A 22,065-nucleotide genomic window follows, 5' to 3' on the forward strand; every position below is an offset into this window, starting at 1 on the left:
CAATTAAATTGACATTGTGCAGAAACACCCTGTAAACACATGTTTGACCGACACATGTGTTGTAACAACTCCAACAAACGTAAATAATTAAGGTACGTATTCCTTGCAAGACTTGTCTTACAGAAGCGGGATCGAGTCTAACTGTTTTTCCTAACTTCATAAAATTTTCATTTCAGTAACACTCGTGTTACTAATTATGAGATTCATATAATAAATAGAGGGTTATTTTAACTTATTTAATGCATTTTAATATAATAATACAGTTCTCAGTTAACCTTTGACTTTCAGTGAGGCGTGGCATTCTTGGCTCAACGTAATAAACGTCTGTCAAATAGCGAATACGTAGATTCTCATTGGTTTAGAAATTAGTTTACATGTAAATTTCAGACGCTATTTATGTAATGCCGAGAAGGCAACACCTTACTGAAAGTCCAAAGTTAACTGAGCATTGTCCTAATTATCAATTGAGCCCCATCCAAATACCAGAACATCTTACTCATGCAGGGACCAAGGAACTCATGATCTGGAAGAGGCACCCTTGCTCATCAGAAAGATACACTTAGTTTCTCTACTTTAAAACAATATTTTTGAAGAAAATAATTTATGCTTTTCCACCATCCATAACCCTCCTCTCATCCGTCACCTGCATGTGTGGCACAGTGGTTAGAGCGATTGCTCTAAAGTCGCAAGGTAAGGTGCTGGGGCTGGTCCTTATGCCGCGAGTTCGAATCCACTGCAGGACGTGGAAAGTGCCCTTTGGACGAGTCCGTATAAACCGAGATCCCGCATCGCAGTAGGTGTTGGCCAAAAAAGATCCCTCGCTGCTCAACGGCCCGGAGTGCTGGATAAATGTATAAATTTGCGGTCGTCCACTGGCAAGTCGTGGCGTCTCCATATGAGTGAACTACAAATATGTCCATAAGACATGAATGCCCCGAGGGTATATTAGTAAATGCAACATGAAAATTTTTATACGAGTGCACTTATGGGCCCCGGTAAAATGTGAAAAAATAAACATTCAAATTAAGCAAAAATTTTCATCCCAAATCATTAATTGATATCTAAACCGTAAGATTCAACAAATTTTACCGCTGAAATTCACGTATATACAAAGAACAAAACCATGGAATGCGGTAGGGGTCAACCGACATTTGTGATTTTCTATAGTAAATCGAGAACGGTCATTCATTTCAAAGCTTTTGTTTACTATGAGCCTAACTTTGTACAAACTTGCAAATGACAAAAAACGCATAATACATTTACAAAACTTGTGTGAAAGTAGGAAATTTGTACACGATTAGGCTGGTAGTTAAAATATTAAAAATGTACAAAAAGTACAATGTTTTTCCTATAGCAAGTGAGAGGTATTTACCTGTATGACCGATGTTGAACCCACTTGTGGAATAAATTATTTAAAATACTGAAAGTCACGTGAGTTCTACCCAGGTAAACATTCCTCAAAGGTGCTCACTGTAAAACATAGACAGGTTTTTTATCATTTAGTCAAATTCGCGCCGCTTAGAAATATTTCTATGTATCTATATTTAAGATTACGGTAGGGTAAAGAGAGTTTAGCGCCACTCATAAAAGTGTCAGACATTTTAACATTTATGCAAGACAATGAAACAGGTATTGAAAGCCACCTAAACACTCCTCTTAGATTTTAAATTCATTTTATTGTATATATTTTTTCAAATGCAAGAGTACAGATTTCTTAGTTTGATTATTATGGCTACAGGCAACTACACAACTTCTTTCAATTTTTTTAAAACAGATATAGCACAAAAAAGTTACATTCCACAAACGCGCCCGACTATGATCCACCATCAGATTGTTCAAGATCGCTTCGCCTTGATTTACATAAACGAAACTAAAAGACTTTTCCGGATTTTTAAGGTGTCCATATAGGCATTTAAAAATAGCTAATTGTTTCAAATCCATGCTGATTTGGGTGATGATTATCGTGTAGAAATATACACTAGTATATAACTATTTCCAAAAGAGAACGATTTGGTTATATATTCTAAAGTAAAATGGTACATAAAAAGGGCCCATTAAGCATTGCTTGAGTGCACTTGTCCTTTTATCAGAATATCTTGAATAGTGATGCGGTTGAATTGCTTACATCAGTATGTATCAGCACATGAAGTTTGACGCTAATTTCTTTAAAATGAGGTCAAGGTCAAAGGAAATGCCAAGGTCAAAAAATGTTGATGCAGTTGAAAAGCTCTCATCAGTATGTATCAGAATATGAAGTTGAAAAGAATGGCTAAAACTGACTTGAACACAATTGGATAAAAGTGAGGTCAAGGTCATATGAAAGGTCAAGGTCAAAATGTTGAAGCAGTTGAATTGCTTAAACTCTACGTATCAGCATATGAAGTGTGCCACTAATTTAGGAAAAGTGAGTCAAGGTTAAAGTCAAAATGTTGATGCAGCTGAATATCTCTCAGCAATATGTATCAACATGAAGTTTGATAAAAATATCTTGAGTGGTTTCTTTAAAACTGACTTAAACACAATTTGATAAAAGTGAGGTCAAGGTCAAATGAAAGGTCAAGATCAAAAATATTGATGCCGTTGAATTGCTAACATAAGTATGTATCAGCGTATTAAGTTTGACACTGATTAAGGAAAAGTGAGGTCAAAGGAAAGGTCAAAGTCAAATATGTTGATGCAGTTGAATAGCGCTCATCAGTATGACAGCATATGAAGTTTGATAAAAATATCTTGGACGGTTTCTTTAAAACTGAGCTGAACACTAATTTACCAAAAGTGTGGTCAAGGTCAAAGGAAAGGACAAGGTCAAAAATATTGATGCAGTTGAATAGCTCACTTCAGTTTGTATCAGCATACGAGTATGAAGTTTGATAACACTATATTAAATGGTATCTTAAAAACTGAGCTAAATACTTATTTAAGAAAAGTGAGATCAAGGTCAAAGGAAAGGTCAAGGTCAAAAATGGTGATGCAGTTGAATAGCTCTCATCAGTATGTATCAACAAGTGAAGTTTGAGAACACCATCATGAATGGTATGTTTAAAACTGAGATAAACAATATTATAAGAAAAGTGAGGTCAAGTTCAAAGGAAAGGTCAATTAAAAAAAATGTTGATGCAGTTGCATAGCTCTCATCAATATCTATCAGCAAATGAAGTTTAATGAAAATATCTTGGATAATTTCTTTGAAACTGAGCTTTGAACTGGTCTAAACACAAAGTGTGATGGAAGGACGGGAAGACGGAAGACGGACATGACAAACACTATATGCCCCGGCCATATTCATGGCGGGGCATAAAAATTCTCAAAAGGGACGTAAAACAACAGGCAAATAAATAGAGCCGCTTCCAACACCAACCCTCTCCTTTCACAGGAGCCCCAGGTTCTGGGGCCAAGGAAATTTACTATTTTGAAAGAACCACCCATAATCACGCACTTCGCTTGTTTAAATAAAACCCATGAGCAGAGAAGAAAATTTTCCAAAAATAGTGCCTTTTAACAATATAATCAATACAGCCCCGTCCTTACACCAGAACCCCTGACCTATAGGTTTCTTCAAATTCACTATTTTGAATGAGGCAACCTTTCTCACCATAACTATATATGCATCTTTTTATTGATTTATTGTTTCCAAAGAATTTGGCACAATATAATCATTAGAGCCACACACCCCGTCTTTCACCATTCACCAGAACCCCATATCCTAGCTGAGCCATGAAATTCACAATTTTGAAAAAGGCACCCTCGCTATTTCTGATTCTTATGAGCTTCCGAGGGCCCTTCCTCCAAGGATCCACCCTGGAGCTGTTATTTCCAACGTCTCGTCATCGAAAAGTCCCACCCTTCCCTTTCCAACGCAAAATCCTGAAAAAGCGTCTCAGTTTGTCTTCATCCTTCTCCCCAGGGTACATTCTTCTCCATTTAGTCGATTTGTTCTAACCCCCCCCCCCCCCGCTTAATTTCGTGAGAGCGAGTGGACATTAAATCTCAATCGTCTGTCAGTATGTCCGACTGTCATAAAAACTTTAACCTTTGTCTTAACTTCTGAATGAGAAGAGTAAGGGTTTTCATATTTTACATGAACATTACCTGTGACAAGACCTTTCAAAATATGCCATGATTTTTTTTTACCTTCGACCTTGACTTTTGAAGTTTGACCTACTTTTTTTCAAAAAATAATATTACTTTAAATTGGACACAAGTTTGACCTACTTTTTTTCAAAAAATAATATTACTTTAAATTGGACACAATTTTTGAAAGAGAAAAGATAAGGCTTTCATGTTACAAATTCATTATAAAGTATTATCTGTGACAAAACCTTTAAGTTTCTAAATATACTATGATTTTTTACCCTCTGACCTTGACCATGAAGGTACTTTTTCAAAAGTGTTATTTTTCATTTAAATTTTTGAATGGGAAGAGATATAGCGACAAGATGTTTCCGAGGATGCTATCATGATTTTTTACCCCTAGACCATGTTTGACCTAATTTTCAAAAATATAACTTTGGTGACATACATGATGTTGTGTTCATATTTGACACAGTATACCGTTATGCCTTAATGGCATCTTTCTCACTAAGACACCGAAAGTGGAGGACCACAATTCTTTGAATTTGCTTGTTTTATATTATTTCTCGCCATCTTGGATCCGTGCATTGGTTCCCAAAGAACACCCCCCTCCCTTTCTTAACCCTTTCCCTTTTACAGAATAACTTTGTTCACGTATACAGTAAACGTAATAATGATTATAAATTGTGATTATATGGTTTTTATGTGAAAGTGATTAGTTTGATGTTTTTTAAATATTCAAATGTATAACATAAAACTGCATGCCTAATCACTACATTTAGAATAGTTGTTTACTATTAGGACAACTTCAACCAAACACCTGTAACTTTAAATACTATCATCTTTGAAATGCTCCCAAAACCAGAAAGGTGTTTTATTATACTATAAACATGTATACATGTAAACAATTCTTTTTTTTCCTTTACAGGTGACACGATGTTGTGCAATGACATGAACACCCCGTGGCGGGCCCCACATTTAAACTGTCAAAGTAGCACATGCTGTCCGTGAATGAAGTTCCTTATGGGGAAGCAGAGTATATTTAGGAGCCATCTTGGTAGAAACGGTGTTTCTATCTTTTAACAACAGCTAAAAGGTTATGTTCAACAGGGCAATATTTTTTTAATAAGTTTTTTATTCTTATTCAAATAATATATTTTAATGAATAGATTCTTCATCTTCTTTACGGTAAATCATTGCTTTATTCTATCGTTTTGTCGATAGTGGAAATTTCCAGATTTTTTTAAATGAATGTTTACGCATGCGCATGTCGGCTTCTCCGACGACAAGATTCGAAGTCAGCAGTTGTACAGATTGTGACCGAATGTAAGTGAAATTGTGTGAACTGGGACGAGGGAAATAATTCCTTCCTCTATTATTTTAAAAACAGAAGTTTGAATGGATCCAAGAATAGCTTGGTATGTACCTGAGCAGTTAGGATTAGCCCATGACATTTGGACGAGGATCATTGAGACCCAGATAGGCGTGGATAATATGTCGCTGAACAATTCAAATCATAATTTGGACCAGAGACCACCAGAATTTATTTCTCTCAGTGTAAATAACAATCTAGCCCAGAAACATGCGCCTACGAATAAGCAATATAATATTCAGAATCAACAGAACAGCTTTAAAAGAAAACGAGAGAACAAGGCCAGCACTTACGGTCTGAACCATTCGTCCTACAAACATTTTCTGCATGAACATGGTGGATTAACACCCTGGATCCGAAAAGGAAAGGACTACCCACCAAATGTCATAGGGTAAGTACAGCTAAATAGACCTGTTGTTTCAAGGGAAATAGTATTCATTCACAATCACGCCCACGCATGACAAGTCATTCACAGTTCTCTCAAAGAATGCCCAAACTTAATAAATAACCCAAAAATATTGAAAAAGTGGGAGATTTTTGAGAAATATTTCTGTTTTTTGTAAAATATGTGATAGAATGAAGAACAGCAGTGTATAAAATTAGCTGAAAGATTATCTGTTTACTTTTTCAAGGTTATACAACATATGTCAACCTGTCTCTCCATTTTGTCATTCTATACCTTTCAAAAATTATTTCACTTGGTATTGATTTGTGAATTTTCTTAAGTATTGTTCACAATTGTCATTGATTTTTTTTTAAATCTAAAATGATTTCAGAAGAAAACCACACAAACAACTTGTTTATTTGGGGTAATGGTTTGAGAGAATATATAGTAGTCATAAATTGTTTTTCCAAATCCAATTGAGTTTATTAAAGTTTTTTTTTCTAATTTCAGGCTACATGAAGAAATTAAAGACTTTTATGAATATATGTCACCTACTGCAGAAGAAGCAAACATGAGGAATGAGGTCGTTCAGAGAATCAAAGATGTTGTCAAAGACCTTTGGCCAGATGCAAAGGTTTGTGTCTAAAACTCTAGAAATATTAGTTTAACATAAGAAAAGATACCACTTTTCACTCAAATTTGTAACCCATACTATTGTAGTCTCTTTGACATCTATTCAGTATATTCTTTATTTAAGATGTTTTATATCATGATATTTTTCTGCATTTGTCATGTTTGTAGGTGGAAATATTTGGAAGTTTTAAAACAGGGTTGTACTTACCAACAAGGTATGTTATGACACTCTTTGAAGTGAATATGTTTTAAAAAACCAATCATCTTTCAAATTTTTGTTTAATTTTAATTCTAGTGATTTAGGAAAATAATAACAAGTGTTATATTTTGCAGTGATATTGATTTGGTTGTGTATGGAAAATGGGACAGTTTACCTTTGTTCACCCTGGAAAGAGCTTTGAGAGAACGATGTTATGCAGACCCAGCCTCTGTGAAAGTGCTAGACAAAGCTTCTGTAAGTATTTTATCCCGTAGTTATGAACTCATGAGGAGGTGAAATAGTTAAAAGGTAGATCTTGTGAATTTTACAACACTTTTAAAATAAGCAAGAAATCTTAAATGGCTATACTTTTCAGACTTGGGATTGGAAAAACATGATTTTGTAAAGTAATCATCTTTAGTGTTGAAAGAAAGTCTGGACTTGAACCACACTTGTCTGCTATGTAGAGATGATTTCTTAATAAATATAATGGGTATAAATAATAAATTTATGTATTTTTCCAGGTTCCAATTATCAAAATGGTGGACCTCCAAACTGAAGTAAAGGTGGACATCAGCTTCAATACACAAAACTCTGTGGAAAGTGCTCAACTTATCAGCGTAAGCAGCCATTTTTAAGGCTAAATAAGAAAGAGAAAAAAGGTCCAAATTGAAAAAGGAAGAATTCTATTTCAATTTACATATATTGATATAAATGGATATGGTTAATCTTTATTATTAATATTTTTTATCTTAATACAGAAATTCATGACTGAATACCCAAATTTGAAATATTTGGTGTTGGTGCTGAAACAGTTCCTCTTACAAAGAGATCTGAATGAAGTGTTTACAGGGGGAATTAGTTCTTATAGCCTTATCTACATGACAGTCAGCTTCTTTCAGGTAATCACTGTTATACTGAGAAAAGAAATTTTTATTGTGACAGAGGTAATACTGAAACAGAAACATTTTATTTCTCTAGACAAATGTTCACAACTAAGTAAGTAACTCTAGTTTGGGGCTCTGCATTTATTTTAGAATTGCTGAAATTCTAAGGGAATTGATAATGTTGTGATTTTATATTCCAAACAGATATTGGTCCCAAATGAGCAATAATGATTTCAAAGCATTTTTTTTTGTTTTCAAAAAGGCAGAATTATTTGAAATGCTTAGAAATGTCGTACTCTTATGGTGTCTGCCTTCCATTTTAATTTTTGATACTTCGATGTAGATTTCATTACATCAGTTTTAAATTCACCTATCTCTACTTATTGATTTATATGGTTAACAATACAAAATGTGATTCTAAGAATTATGTACTTTCATTTTTGGTTTGGTTTGATTTTCAGAAAATTGTGTGAGCTTAAAATGAAAGTAAATAGCTAAAAACTATTTAAAAAAAAAAATAGATAAAGTAAATCATTATTAGTTTTAATCATTCTTGCACTTTTGAATCAAGATCTGACAAAATTGTTATACAATAATAAGGCATAGTTTTGTTTTTATAATAGCTCCATCCAAGGTACGACGCATTGGAGCCAAATGCGAATCTTGGAGTTTTGCTGATTGAATTTTTTGAACTGTACGGAAGGAATTATAACTACTTGAAGACAGGAATAAGAATTAAAAACGGAGGGTCATATGTCCCGAAAGACGAAATTCAAAGAAGCATGGAAAATGGCTATAGATCGTCTATGTTGTGTATTGAAGATCCATTGACAAAAGGTTTGTTAGAACATATTTATCATGTCCTAATTATGACGGAAAGTAAATATCTATATTAAAATTTTGAATAAATTTTATCATTTATGAAACCGCATGATTTCATCAAGGCATACTCTTAATATGCCACTTCTGAAGTTCAACTTTTGGAGGCATTGTTCTGTGTTCATCCATCTTAAGAGTTTCAATATTTTCATTGTATATTAAATATTGTAGGCAGACATTATTAATTTACATGTTACACATTATATGTTGTGTCTCATTGTATATTATTACTAACACATACATAGTGATTTGCATTTGCAAATAAGATGCACCCAAGGGATATATGATATGGATTAAGTGTAAAAAGTTATTTTCAGATGCAATTCATTCATTAAAGCTTTCTAGTATTTTTATGTATAACAGTATTAATGTTAAAATACTTCAAAAAATGTCTTTGTTTTTGTTTTGCAATCTCTTTTCAATATATTAGATTGATATACAAACAAGCTATTTTATGTGATTATTTTTTTTTTTGTAGGAAATGACATAGGGAGAAGTTCGTATGGTGCTATGCAAGTGAAACAGGCCTTTGAATATGCCTACATAGTTTTGAGTTACACAGTAGGCCCACAATATATGTTTTCAAGAAAGCCGAAGCATAGGTGAGAATCTGATGAGTTGAATTAATTTTTTTTTTCTGTTGAAAAAATGAGGGATTCCTAATCTTTAATTTTCATACTTGTTTATTGTTAAATGCGTTTAACAGTTTAACTCGAGAGTATACAAAGATACAGAAGGTTAACTTTTGAAATAAACTCACAATATTTCCTCAAACAAATCAAGGGATTGGAATTTTAAAACCATTTATTTTAAATCAAAAGAGATATTTTGCATTATATCAAGCAAAAATATATTTAAGAAGGCTGAATGTTGCAAGAAGGAAAATAAATAAGGAATGCTCTTGAAAATTTTTCCCTATTTAAAAATAGTTGATAAAGGGCTTCATTTTTATTTTCCAGGAACTGATCAATACAAAAATCACAATGAAACCTTCCCTTTTTCTAATGTCAGTTAATTTTGAAATGTAGACTCTATAGTCTATGTGATGTCATTTAATAAGAACGAATCATTTTTTCTGCAATATTATGGTAAGGTGTCTTATGTCATTGTTTCAGAGAACCATGTGATGATTTCTTTGAAATTCTTGTAAAATGTTATTCCTCCAACAGTTTGATTTTGATTTCAATAATCCATACTAAAGCAGGAATGTAATTTTCTTGATTATGATTTTGATTTATAATCAATGTTAAAGGTACTTGGACACAGATTTGAAGTTAATATTTTCTCATTTTTTCTGTATAATATCACGAATTATATATTTTAATAGCATTTCACACAAAAATTAATTAAAAATCTTATTTCATTTAAAAGTTATTAAAACTTAAATTTTTTGGCGGGTTTGATTGACACATCCTTGCACTTTAACAAATTTTAACTTTATTCTTAATCCTTAGGAAAAGTGGCAATTTTGATGTGTTTTAATGAGAAATATTAAAACTTTTATCAAGAAAAATAATTTTATTCAGAGTAGAAATGTTAGAAAGCAAAACACCTTCACAAGTATCGTCATTCCGAACTAAGAGATGCAAACAGAGTTTAGCAAATCGAGCACACTCGTGTTATGTACACAGTTTTTGTAAACAGGGCTCGAGTTCTGTTATTGTTTATATTTAGAATTCACCGGGTGCGTTCAATCGTCACAGTCTGCTTACCACAACTGCACGGACTGACAATATATTGTGTGTTTGTTTTGCTTTCGAACATGTCTACTCTGAATTTTCTGGATTATAGTATTAATATTTTTCATGTATACAAAACGAGATTGCCACTTTTCCTAAGGATTAAGAATAAAATTAAATTTGTGAGAGTGCAAGGATTTGTCAATCAAACCCGCCGAAAAATTTGAAATTTCAATATCTTTTAAACGAAATAATATTTTCAATTAATTTTTGTGTGAAATGCTATTAAAATATATAAGTCGTAATATTATAGAGAAAATATTGACTTCAAATCTGTGTCCAAGTACCTTTAACAATGTGTAATACGTGTACTTTAAACAGAATATGTCATACTCTCCCAACAGATTTGGTTTGAATGAAATTTTAATTAAAATTTAAATTAAATACACAAGAGAACAAACCTAGGTTTAAGTTCTGTATATTGATATAGCCATTTAATAAAAAAAAAATTCAAACTGCTTCATGTACAGTTTTGAATAAGTATCGAAAGAGTGTTACAAGTTTAATATGAAACCAGGATACGTAATTCTGGAAAAGTTCAAGTATTACTATTATAATAACTAAGAACAGGTGGAGCTCTAATCTCATCAAAAACTGCTAGTCTGCACAATTCAATGAAATCTTGTTTAAGGTGATAATGGTGATAATGAATGGGAGCACTTGAAGAATGACCCATTTTTTATAACTTTCACTGGCAATATCTTCTTGCAGAGAGTATTTTAAAATCTTTGTCTGAATGCAAAAATATGAATGTTTTATAAAACTAAATATTGTAATTGTTATAAAGTAGAGTTGGGTATTGCGAGTGAAAACCATATTGCGATATATTGCAATATATTACACTGAATATTACAATATATTGCGATATATTGTAGATTAATTATCATTAATAAATTTGTGCAGAAAGTTTAAAATGCTGTCAAGTTCAAAGACTATTTGAATTTATCTATAAATTTTAAAGGGGCGGGGGATAAGACATTAATCGCGCACATAATTATAATAACTTTTAATCAAAAACCAGGTAAAAAATTAAAACAAAATGTACTCATTTGATGAATTTTCAAATTGAAAAAAAAGTTTGTGCATAGTATATTCTTTATAGTTTTGTTTTTTTTGGGGGGGGGGGGTTGTTTTATTAAAATAGCATAAAATGTTACTTAATGATTGAAACGATACATGCTATCTAGAAATTTTATGTGGTCACAGAATAAAATTAAAGCCAGAAAGAAATTGTGACCTATTTTCGGGCGTTTGGTGTTTTAGTCTGACCCGACCTAATTTCACATAATGACATACGATCAGGAACTGCATTGGCCTATTTCTATTGTTTTAATATACATGCTCCTGATATACCATAAAGGTGTTTAAAATGGCATGAAACTTGTTAAAAAATAATAAAAAGCAACACTGTATCAAGTGAAAACATGGATGGCCATTTATTTGTAATATGTATCTTGAACTTAACATTCATCGTCGATCGTGTAGCTAGATTCCATGAGATTTTGTGAACCACAGTACACATGGTATACACCCTGTAGAAATGTATCATATATTTTCTTTCTTAATAATTTACTTAAAAGTCTTTTATTAATTATTAATTTCATTTTAAAGTAAGATATTTAAAATTGCGACAGTGAATGAAAAGCTTCCTCTCTCTCTCTTTTCTCTCTATCTGCCTCTGAAAGCCAACGAAGTATTTTTTTACTAGATTGAAAAGGCCTGGGGAAGTTACAAGTATTATTTCAGCAGTTTCTACAATAAAGGAGGTTTTTATATATTTTCATAAATATCGTAAATTACCGGTATCTGATTTTCATATCGCGATATATTATCGTGGTGGATAATACCACAATATACCGATATACCGGTAATATTGCACAGCCCTATTATAAAGCCATAAAGCATTTGGAATTTATAATTTATTGATTTACAAGAAGTTTTATAGCCATTATTTTTGTTTTTAAATAGAAAGTGATGTTCTGATAAAAATGATAATTTTTTCCAGCATACTTGGTCGAATAGTTCGAGTGACGAATGAAGTCGTGGAGTACAGACATTGGATAAAAATGACATTCCCTCGTAAAATCCCAGAAAACAACATGTTGGATTCCAGGAGCAGAAGCTATGCAAGCGTTGCCAATGGCAGCAAAGCAGTGGAAGCTAAAAACGATGTCGGTAACGAAAGCAGCAAGAGGTAGGTGGAGGAACTGTTCATCTGAAAGTGAAAGTTGTCCCTTGTTTATTCAATTCTCAAATATAGACATTCAGGCATAACTGAAAAATATTTAATAATATTAGCCCCGTTGTGTTTGCAAGTTCTAGTGGAACTCTCGTGAACTGGAAACGTTTAACCTAGAAGTTGGGGAATATGACATAACAGTCAATACTTGTGGGACTAGAACTGAGAACTATGGATTTTTTAATTATTTATAAAAATAAAAGTATAATTTGAGAGAATGTTAACAAGCACAATGCATTAGCCACTCTTACAAAAGTGGAAAAAAAAATGTTTGGTTAATAACAATGTATTTGTGATTGTAGGTGTAATGAGGATGGATCAAAGCCCTGCAATCCAGAGAGTGAACAGTCTGACTCGAGTTCTGTGTACAAATCCAGCAGCAGCTCTGCCAGCAGTAGCTCCACGTCTAGTCTTACCAGCGACACGGTAAGTAGTGAAACTTGGTGTGTTAATTCTCAGGGTAGGGCTATGGGACATTCTTTAAAAAATGTAAAGAGATTGTTTGTACATATAGTCATGAAGACAGACACAAAAAGAAAGTAATTTTGTTGAAAAAGGAAAGAAAAGCACTCCTTACATACTCACTAAAATAGAAAAGGGGAGAGTAATTTTGTTGGAGTGAGTAAAAATATTCTGTTCCTTAATGATTTTGAATAGATGTGTAATTGATTTTTTAAAAAGTGAAAAAAAGGATCTTATATATGATCTTTATAGAAAAAAGGAAGTTTATAAAACAATTATGAATTAGGGAAGAAAGCAAGGAAGTTAAATAAAATTTCTTATTGTAGGACTCTGAACCTGATCCACAACAACAAACAGAAATAGAAGTGACGAAATCAACCCCTACAACTCCAGTCAAAACAGAGAAAAAGACAGCTGTAGTCAGTCAGGAGTACACACGTAGTAGAGACAGGGCGCATAGCAACAGTAAACAAAGGACAGGTTCATCCAAAAGTCGAGACACTAGTTGTAGTAGTGTGTCCTCCACTCATTCGGCCGGATCTAACAGAACTAATGTGAACAGTGGACACAGGGGTTACAGCAACAGTTATGAGAACCGCGGAAACAGCAATAGAAACTCTGGTCACTACGACAGCGGACCGTCGAGAAAAGCATATCACGGAGGAAGTGCTCAAAACAAAAACGGCTATGACAGTGGCCGAGTTCACACATGGACGTTCAGTAGCAACAAGAAGAAGAAAAACACGGGAAATGGGTACGGCTACAACAAGAGGGACAGTTATCCAAGTGCTACTGCCGGCCACAGGTAACCTCTACTGAGGCCCGGGGTGGCAGTATTCAATGGTGCCCTTCAAAGTGTAAGAGGAGATCTTTGTGTGCGTTTTGTGTGATGTGTGTGCTTGTCTTATTACTTGGTGCCTCATATATCGAGTTCGAGTGGCATAAAAATGAATATGGATAGAAAATAACTTTTTGTGTGAGTTATGATCATAAGATAAATATATGTAAATTGTATACATGTCTCAAGATATTATGTTATTGTAAAATGATGTGAATAAGATTTATTTTGGAGACTCATTTTTTTTTTTTTCTGTACATGTCTGTTGAAAAGTTTTTTTTTCCTCCTGAATTTGTTATTCAATACCAAATGTATTTCAACAATCCAAATCATTTACTTTAATTAGAAATATGTTAAATTATGTATGAATTGTTCTTAAGAGATGTAAAATTGGGTAAAAAAAATCATATTTTAAACGGGCATATTTCCTTGTTCACATCACAGTAAAATTATGTGATATCAATGATTTATGTGATATATTTTTCCATTTTTCACCTCACCGTGTTGAAAAGAAAAGTCTATTTTCCATTTTTTACCCCACTCTCACATTATTATTATTTTTGGGGGGGGGCAAAAAATATACCATAGAATTTAATAGAATCATTGTGTAAAAATCATTGCATCAAACTGAAAGACAATGGATTCCTAGTTATTGTTCATAATGTACATTGTTTTTATGAGGAATAATAATGTTGGATTCAAAAGAATCTCGATAATTAAAAGCACAATATAAAATATGCAAAGGTCTTGATTCACTTTTTATCATGCCATTTTTATTTTCAAACAATGTTGTGTTATTTTTAAATACTGTTTTATTGTGAATTTCGGCTTGTTTTAAAGCTGTATTTTAAACAAGTTGTGTTGTTTGAGAGAGTCGTGTTGAACACAGACTTTCGAAAAAAGAAAAGTCAGTTTTCTACACAGATCATGTGTCAATTATTTTTCCCTGTGCCTTTTCATGAATGAACTACTGTAAAGAATTGAATAGGTGCTTTTTATATACATCAGAATAGACCTAAAAACTTACCACTAATTGTGCCAGCAATCAGGTATTAGTGCTGACCATTTTGCATGGTTATTTTTTTTTTCTTTTTAAAATACCCATAGGAATTCTTTATTTTTACCATTTGCAAATTAAAGAAGCGATCTCTCTTACTTTGTATTCTTAATTTCTTTTTCTTCCCTATCTTTCGTATTTCTTTCTCTCTTTTTCTTCCTGTTTGTCCTGCTTTCTATCTCTCTAATTTTTTTTGTTTACAACAGTCACGAAAAGCTTTTACAATGTATTTTGCTAAGGCAACTTAGTTGTAGCTTCCATAAATATTGAAAGCCAGATACTTTAAAATGACAGCTATTGACATTTTTTTGTGCGTGTGTATATATATACGAGACTTTGTTGTACATGTATTGATATTAATAATATTGTGCAATTATTCTGGTTATTAGAGAATTGGAAATATGGAAAAGAAAGAGGACCAATATGATTCAAGTTTTGTTTGTTTCAATGTATAATACGTTCATTTAATAGACACCCATTAGATCATGAATGGGTAAAAAAAAGTACAAAATCAAAAAAAAATGTGTATGATATTTTATTGGAAAAGAGGAAAATTCAATGCATCACTTTTGTTTGGAACCTATATTTAACATAGTGATTTTATGTATGTATGTATGTGGAACAAATCGTTGTAGAGCACATGAAGTTATTAAGCCAGATTTTCTTCTTTTTGTCCCCCCACTCAGTTTAGGTTGATTATTTTATCCTATCAAATCAGTATCCTATTAATGAAATGACTACGGTGTAATTTAGAGATGATCCTTGAAATCCATTTCTCAAGCAAACTGAGGTAGATTGATGAAGAGTTGGGAAATCTTTCTAGACATTTGGTCATTGGTAAAGATAACATCTTATATGTATTATGAGAAAACTGTTTATTGAGTGTTTGAGTTCATTGTTCATTTTTTATCAAACTTGGTATACAGGCAATGGCATTGACCCCTTGTATATAAGTGAAAGGTGAATGAAGTGTAAAAAATTTTACAAAGACAATCCATTTTGGTGATAATGAAAAAAAAAAATCTCCACCATTCATATCCAATTCATGGTATTTTTTGATTTTAATATTTTAAAATCTCTTTTTTTTAAAAAAATGTTCTTTCCTTCTTTCTCTGGTTTTAAAATTGTGACTAAATGTATATTTTCCTTCCTTCTTTCTCTGGTTGTAAAACTGTGACTAAATGTATTTTTTCATGTATCTAAAGTTATCAGAACACATATCTGCTAGTTCATTTGTAAATGTTATTATAATCTCTAGTCATTTTTCCTATACCCAGCTGTTTATTTAAGTACTGATTCAGAATACCAGACATGGTATACTGAGGAATTAAGTTCATATTATGGCAGCAATTTAATTCAAGTAAATGTGTATGTTTCTTTTATTGATGAACATCAGGTTTAAAAATTAGCATTTCGGTTCTGGGGGGGAAGGGATGAAATATAAATACTTTTAATTTTCTGTTTTTATGTGAAATGAAAATGCCTTTGACTTCATGTGATTCTCAAGTTTATAATTTTTGTGCATAGAAAAGATCTGTGCCCATTTTCAGTTATAATAATTATTGTTGATATGTTTTATTTCACAATGTTAAATTTGTCATCATTTTTGTATGAAAGAAAAAAGACAAAAAAAGTTGAAAAAAATAAAGGCATTAAAAAATAGCCATGTTTTCATTTTTTATGCAGAAAACTTGTTCAAACAATTTCAGACAGAGTCGCCATGCGAAGTTTTATCTTTCTGGTGATACATATCGATCCTCCAGAAAACATCGGATTTAAAAAAAAAAAAAAATCGGAAAGGGCTAAATGTACATTTATTGCAGCTACATATCAATGAATATCTTATTGAGTTATAAGCAGAAAATAAGTACCACCTAGACGTCAAATGGGATTAGTTAACAAGCACAAACTAATACACATAGTTGGAGAGTAATAATTAGTAGAGATTTTTATAAGATGGCTAACTTCTTCCAATAAAGTTGGATTTCTAAGTTGGTTTGTGACTGCAACCAAATCTTCAATCCGATGTGGAAGTATTGGCCTATGGTGTCATTAAAACTTCTCTTTTTTTATTTTAAATAATATATTATGAAAGGTAAACATTGACATGACTAATTAAGATGACTGTAAGAAAAATAGTTCACAATACGGAACATTGAGGCTTATGCAATGAGACATCCGTTTCCAACATTTACATATACTCTGGGGTATATTAGGGGTTACTTTTTAGTGAAAATGATTTTATCTCGTGTGAATAAGAAAAATAGAGTTGTAGTGTTCTGTTTCTTCCTTAAATATGTAAATATTTGGTTAGAAGTAAATTGAATATTCCATCAAATTCTAGATTTGCTGAAAGCTCATTCATTTAATTCAATCAGTGCCCTATCCAAGGCCCTTTAGTCACGTGACGTTAGCACCATCGGAACAAATGATTGCGATACGGCCATGGTGGAGAAGAATAGCGAAGTAACTGACGTGCAGAGGTAAATTAAGAAACAATTATTATAATATTTTATGTATGTGTTATATTTACTTTACGTTTACATGCGTCCAACAAAATGTACGTTTTTTTTATATATATGTGAAGGAAGGTCTGTTCCATTTGTGTATTTATTTTTAACTCGAGAATTCCCCCTACATCCCTTCGGATATCCTCGAATTTATTTACGTATTTTCTGTCATCAATGGGGATCAAGTACTGAAGAACTTTACATGGATGTAATTTCTTATTTAAAAGGCTATTTCATGGCATTGTTGCATGCATTTGGGGTAATTTTGTAAGTATTAATAGATGGTTCGTTCTTTAGTGTTTCGACACATTGTCCTGTCAAGCAACATCAGTTATTTGACGTACATGTAGCACAGGGGTAAGGCAGTTTGTAAGTGTAGTAGTCTAGAGGGTCAGAATGTCATGACACAGTGACCTAAATAAGTTTACTTGTTTTGGGACTTAGTGTACTAGCCTGCTAAATTTGTTTTTTATTGTCCAAAGAAATACTTTTAATCTATCATTGTGAACAATGAATATTTTCCAATTTTTTAAGAAACTGATATTTGTAGACTATCTTTAATTTAAAATTGAAATCTCTTCACCAGGTCACAATGATATCAAATTGTGTCAGTGTAGCACTAGAATTTGACCCAATAGAACTCCATGGGGGTGTAGGGATATTTATTATAAAGATTAATGTTAAGTCATCCTTTAACCCTTAGGTGGGAAGGGAGGGGGGGGGGGGTGATCAAAGTATGACCCATCTGTGACAATAAATAAGAATATTTACTTGTGAAGTACATGATATTCAAAACTTAATGTTGTACAAGATACAGCTTGAGTAAAAATTTTTAGCAGGATGCAAATTAAGTGTATTTTACTTAATTATTCTTACCAATAAGTAGATTTTAATACTTATTTTATATACCAAAAGTTTAAACATGTTAAAGATCATAGCTATATTCAAACTGAAAATATAGAATGAACATAAACTTGTGACTTAAAATGCTTCAATAATATCCTTGCTAAGAACTGCTTATAAATGCGATATTTTATGGGAATTTCATTTTTGACATTTCAGTTGTAGTGCAGTTTATCCTTCAAGCTGGTTTTCATGGAGACCTACTTCAATGGCTAAGCTTGCACAAGCCGAAAGGAAAATTCTTCAAGGTTAGTAGTCCCAATTAAAGATTTTAAAATTGTTAAACATTCATTGTATGCACTCGACAATTCTCAGTCAAATTTTACTTCATCTATTCTACAATTGTGGTGTTATAACTATGGTTACGGTGATATTCTACATGAAAGCACCTTACCTTGTTATATGTATTTAAAGTTTTTATGAAAAAAAAATCTTTATCAACTTTAGGAGATTAAACAAATTCTGAACATGTCATACTGTATATTTATAATTCTATTATTTTACCATGCAGCATTTCTGAGGAAAACAACCTATGATACAAAGTATGTGACACTACCAAACACCCATCACAGATTGTGGACGCTGACAGTGGACCACAAAGACAATGAGGTCAATAACAAAAAGGTCCCCCTCGTCATGGTCCACGGAATGGGCGGGGGGATCGGACTGTGGGCCCAAAACCTGGGTCCCCTCAGTGAAAACCGTCCATTGTACGCATTTGATGTGTTAGGATTTGGACGAAGTTCCAGACCCCAATTTAGTTCGAAACCTGAAAAAACTGAACAACAGTTTGTGGAATCTATAGAAGAATGGAGAAAAGAAATGGATATAAAAGAAATGATTTTACTGGGGCATAGCTTGGGGGCGTACATTTCGGGGGCGTACAGTTTAAAGTACCCAGACAGAGTCAAGCATCTGGTGCTGGTGGATGCCTGGGGGTTCCCTGAGAAACCTCCCGAGGATCAGCAGAGGCCGATACCCATGTGGATCAAGGTCATAGCCACTATTATTAAGCCCTTCAATCCACTGGCTGTTCTACGTGTGGCAGGACCTTTTGGTTTGTATATTAAATTACTTTTATTATAATAATATTCACTTTGCATTATGAAGAGTACTAAAAACAAACCATTTGAATACATGTATATTCTAGCTATCAAAAAAACATGATTTTAACTATGGATGAGGGCAATATTGATTTAATATGTTATCCCCCAAAGGATGAAAAAGTGGCAAAGTTCAAGGAAATAATTTTTCTGAGAGTAACTCTATATAAATCTAAAGTATCTAAAAAATATTGCACTTCTCTGAGAGTTATTTCCCTTGATTTCTATAATATCTACAAAGTCCATATATAATAAGTTTAAAGATTTGTGTTATAGGACCAGGACTGGTGAGGCGGTTTAGACCTGACCTACAGGACAAGTTTGCAGACACCCTGGACGATGACACAATTTTTGATTACATCTATCACTGTAACGCACAGTCACCAAGGTAACAATTTATTCAGATTAAAATTAGGAATATGCATGGCTAAAGAATATATATACAGAACATAATAGTATATACACAGATGTTTTTGCTCTGTTAAAGATTCACACATTAATAATTTTGCCCTACTTTGAATTCACCCAGACACAATTGTGTCAAAGGCGTATGATGTTATCTTCACAAAATAAATTCATCCTATTTTAAATATGTACATATGCAGCAAAAGTGATAGGGATGAAAATAAAAAGGAGGCAAAAATTTCCTTCTAAAAGTTTTCTACCCTCGTATACAACAGAGAGCAATACTGAATAAGTGATCTCTCTACGACATAGGGTAGGTACATGTATATTCTGTTTAGAAGTGCTACCCATGTTCTTGTTTTCTTTTAAAGTGGTGAGACAGCTTTCAAAAACTTGAATACCTCGTTTGGTTGGGCTAAGAACCCGATGATCCACCGCCTGCCGGACCTGAAGAAGGAGGTGCCGGTCACTCTGGTGTACGGGTCCAAATCCTGGGTGGACAGCAATACAGGGTACCACATCAAGTACCTCAGGAACGAGAGCTTCGTAGAAGTAGCTGTGAGTCATTAATTGTACAGTACCTTCTGGGTCAAAGACTTAAGTTTACATAATTTCAGAGATTGCACACATAGTTAGTTGTTCTTCATAAGGGTATTGTCAAAAAAATTTTAATGAAGGTCATATAAATATTTTTAGCATATTAGTTTAATTGCTTAAAAACTAATTCATTTATCCTTCTTTTGGTTTTAAAAACTATATGAATAGAAAAAAATATGAGCTGATATAACTGATTATTTATAATTATTTTATTATTATAAGATAGGCATATGTATTGAACTTAAATTTTTTTTCACATCTTCCGTATATTGCTAGGTTGTACGTGGAGCTGGTCATCATGTCTACGCAGATAAACCCAACCCATTTAACAAACTGATTCAGAGAGTATGTGAGGCAGTAGACAACAACACTAACCCCAAACCTCTGAAATTTCGGGAAAGTTTTAAAGCTTCTAGTGACTCATCTACACACATGTCTAAAACAATCTCAGAATCCAAGAGTTCGAAAAACTTGGTGACAGAGGAAACTCTGGATGACGAAGAAATAGAGACAGTCCCAGCTCAGGTTTTATAGCATACAATGGTGCCAATTTCATTGCTGAAACATTGTGATATTAATTGCATTTTTCATTAGCTCTTTAATGTCTTAATTTATTTTTCATTTCTACTTTTAGATTGTTTTTGCTTTTATATGTACGGGTCTTGATTAAGAATCACCAAATGAATTGCTCGAGTTTATTTTTTTTTTAGATTCATTTTTTTTTTAATTTAAGTTTGTTCTGTGGATAAAGCTGACAAATTTTTTTTTCTTAATCAAGTGGTTTCAAATTGTGCAAAAGATACTTGAATTTGAGCTGATGAACAATTATGTATAGAATTTATATGCATAATTAGTCATTTAATATACACAGAATTATATATTTTATGTCATTTAATATATTTTCATAAAGAATTGTTACATAAATAAAGTGTTCAGAGAGTTATAGAAACACATTATGTATAATTTTTTATTAAATCAGGTCTGTTAAAAAAATGTTTGCATTTGAGTTGTCTTCCTTCTTAAAAAAATCTTAAAAGCTATGGGAAAAAAATATTTATGAACATTTTCCTTGAACACAGTTCTCAATTCGGATATTTCTATGTACTAGAACCAAATGTGCCCATTTTTGTAAGAAATGTAGTTACTAGGAATATTTAAAAAATGTTTTTTTCCATGACAAAAGCTTGAATATTTCATGTTATCAGAGAATATATTTTTGTTGCTCTAATTTCAATGCATTCTGCTTCTATATTGTTACACCAAATAAATAAAAAAAAAATTGTCTTTTTTCTGTTATTCTTTATGAAAGCAGAAGAAAACACTATTGAGACTGAACACATTGTTAATCAGCAAGAGTGATTTGTAGTTTATTTAACCTATTACAATAAAAAAAAATTATTACCAAGTGCCAGGGACGAAAAGCAAAATTCATTATATCCATAAACTTTCAATATATTTTATAACCGAGGGGAATGAGAATTATTTTACTCTAAGCCTCAATTCTCTATACATGTGTCCTATAAATATTTCTGACATTTGGAAAGCAAGAATTATTAAGGAGTATTCTCCCAAGTAAATCATTGGTTACTGCTCTTGTACTCTCTAGAATAATGTATGTAGCAATGGCCTTCTAGTTCAAACAGTTTACTAATTAGCTCAACAAGGAAGCAGAGAAATTCATGTCAAGGGAAACGTAAAGGACGCCTCTAATTCATTTTAAGAGCTGCACTGATACCCTGGTAATTAAACTGTTTCACCTAAAGACCTTAAATCAGGAGAATTGTAC

The 22,065-nt window shown here is 32.5% G+C and overlaps 2 protein-coding genes across 4 annotated transcripts; both read left to right on the forward strand.

The window, feature by feature from the left end:
* Positions 1–5,071: 5,071 nt before the first annotated feature.
* On the forward strand, positions 5,072–16,423 carry LOC134234472 (terminal nucleotidyltransferase 4B-like). 2 transcript variants are annotated; one of them, XM_062716561.1, is made up of 12 exons: positions 5,072–5,167; positions 5,462–5,834; positions 6,339–6,462; positions 6,630–6,676; positions 6,795–6,915; positions 7,185–7,280; positions 7,422–7,562; positions 8,171–8,384; positions 8,905–9,028; positions 12,171–12,359; positions 12,707–12,830; positions 13,193–16,423. In XM_062716561.1, exons 2-12 carry the CDS (start codon positions 5,470–5,472, stop codon positions 13,673–13,675), a joined length of 2,028 nt encoding a protein of 675 aa, XP_062572545.1. In that variant the 5' UTR covers positions 5,072–5,167; positions 5,462–5,469; the 3' UTR covers positions 13,676–16,423. The 2 variants fall into 2 exon arrangements, with proteins under 2 accessions (XP_062572545.1, XP_062572537.1); XM_062716553.1 differs by lacking the exon at positions 5,072–5,167 and having other exon boundaries at positions 5,339–5,834.
* A 713-nt stretch (positions 16,424–17,136) lies between these two features.
* On the forward strand, positions 17,137–21,094 carry LOC134234380 ((Lyso)-N-acylphosphatidylethanolamine lipase-like). 2 transcript variants are annotated; one of them, XM_062716451.1, is made up of 6 exons: positions 17,137–17,244; positions 18,334–18,422; positions 18,686–19,231; positions 19,554–19,665; positions 20,054–20,240; positions 20,556–21,092. In XM_062716451.1, the coding sequence occupies exons 1-6, from the start codon at positions 17,207–17,209 to the stop codon at positions 20,811–20,813; spliced, it is 1,230 nt and encodes a 409-aa protein (XP_062572435.1). In that variant the 5' UTR covers positions 17,137–17,206; the 3' UTR covers positions 20,814–21,092. The 2 variants fall into 2 exon arrangements, with proteins under 2 accessions (XP_062572435.1, XP_062572428.1); XM_062716444.1 differs by lacking the exon at positions 17,137–17,244 and adding an exon at positions 17,437–17,538 and having other exon boundaries at positions 20,556–21,094.
* Positions 21,095–22,065: the final 971 nt, after the last annotated feature.

The sequence above is a fragment of the Saccostrea cucullata genome, unplaced genomic scaffold, assembly GCF_032062105.1.
Source record: "Saccostrea cucullata isolate Sc308-1 unplaced genomic scaffold, CSIRO_AGI_Scuc_v1 ctg1159, whole genome shotgun sequence".
In the NCBI taxonomy this organism is placed as follows: domain Eukaryota; kingdom Metazoa; phylum Mollusca; class Bivalvia; order Ostreida; family Ostreidae; genus Saccostrea; species Saccostrea cuccullata.

Bases quoted from the DNA above. Each gene is read 5' to 3' on its own strand.
- LOC134234472 (XM_062716561.1), top strand. From the start codon at position 5,470: ATGGATCCAAGAATAGCTTGGTATGTACCTGAGCAGTTAGGATTAGCC. The intron at 7,281-7,421 runs GTAAGCAGCCAT...ATCTTAATACAG, and splicing joins AAAGTGCTCAACTTATCAGC to AAATTCATGACTGAATACCC. The intron at 12,360-12,706 runs GTAGGTGGAGGA...TTGTGATTGTAG, and splicing joins GGTAACGAAAGCAGCAAGAG to GTGTAATGAGGATGGATCAA.
- LOC134234380 (XM_062716444.1), top strand. From the start codon at position 17,474: ATGGATGTAATTTCTTATTTAAAAGGCTATTTCATGGCATTGTTGCAT. The intron at 19,232-19,553 runs GTTTGTATATTA...TTTGTGTTATAG, and splicing joins ACGTGTGGCAGGACCTTTTG to GACCAGGACTGGTGAGGCGG. The intron at 20,241-20,555 runs GTGAGTCATTAA...GTATATTGCTAG, and splicing joins AGAGCTTCGTAGAAGTAGCT to GTTGTACGTGGAGCTGGTCA.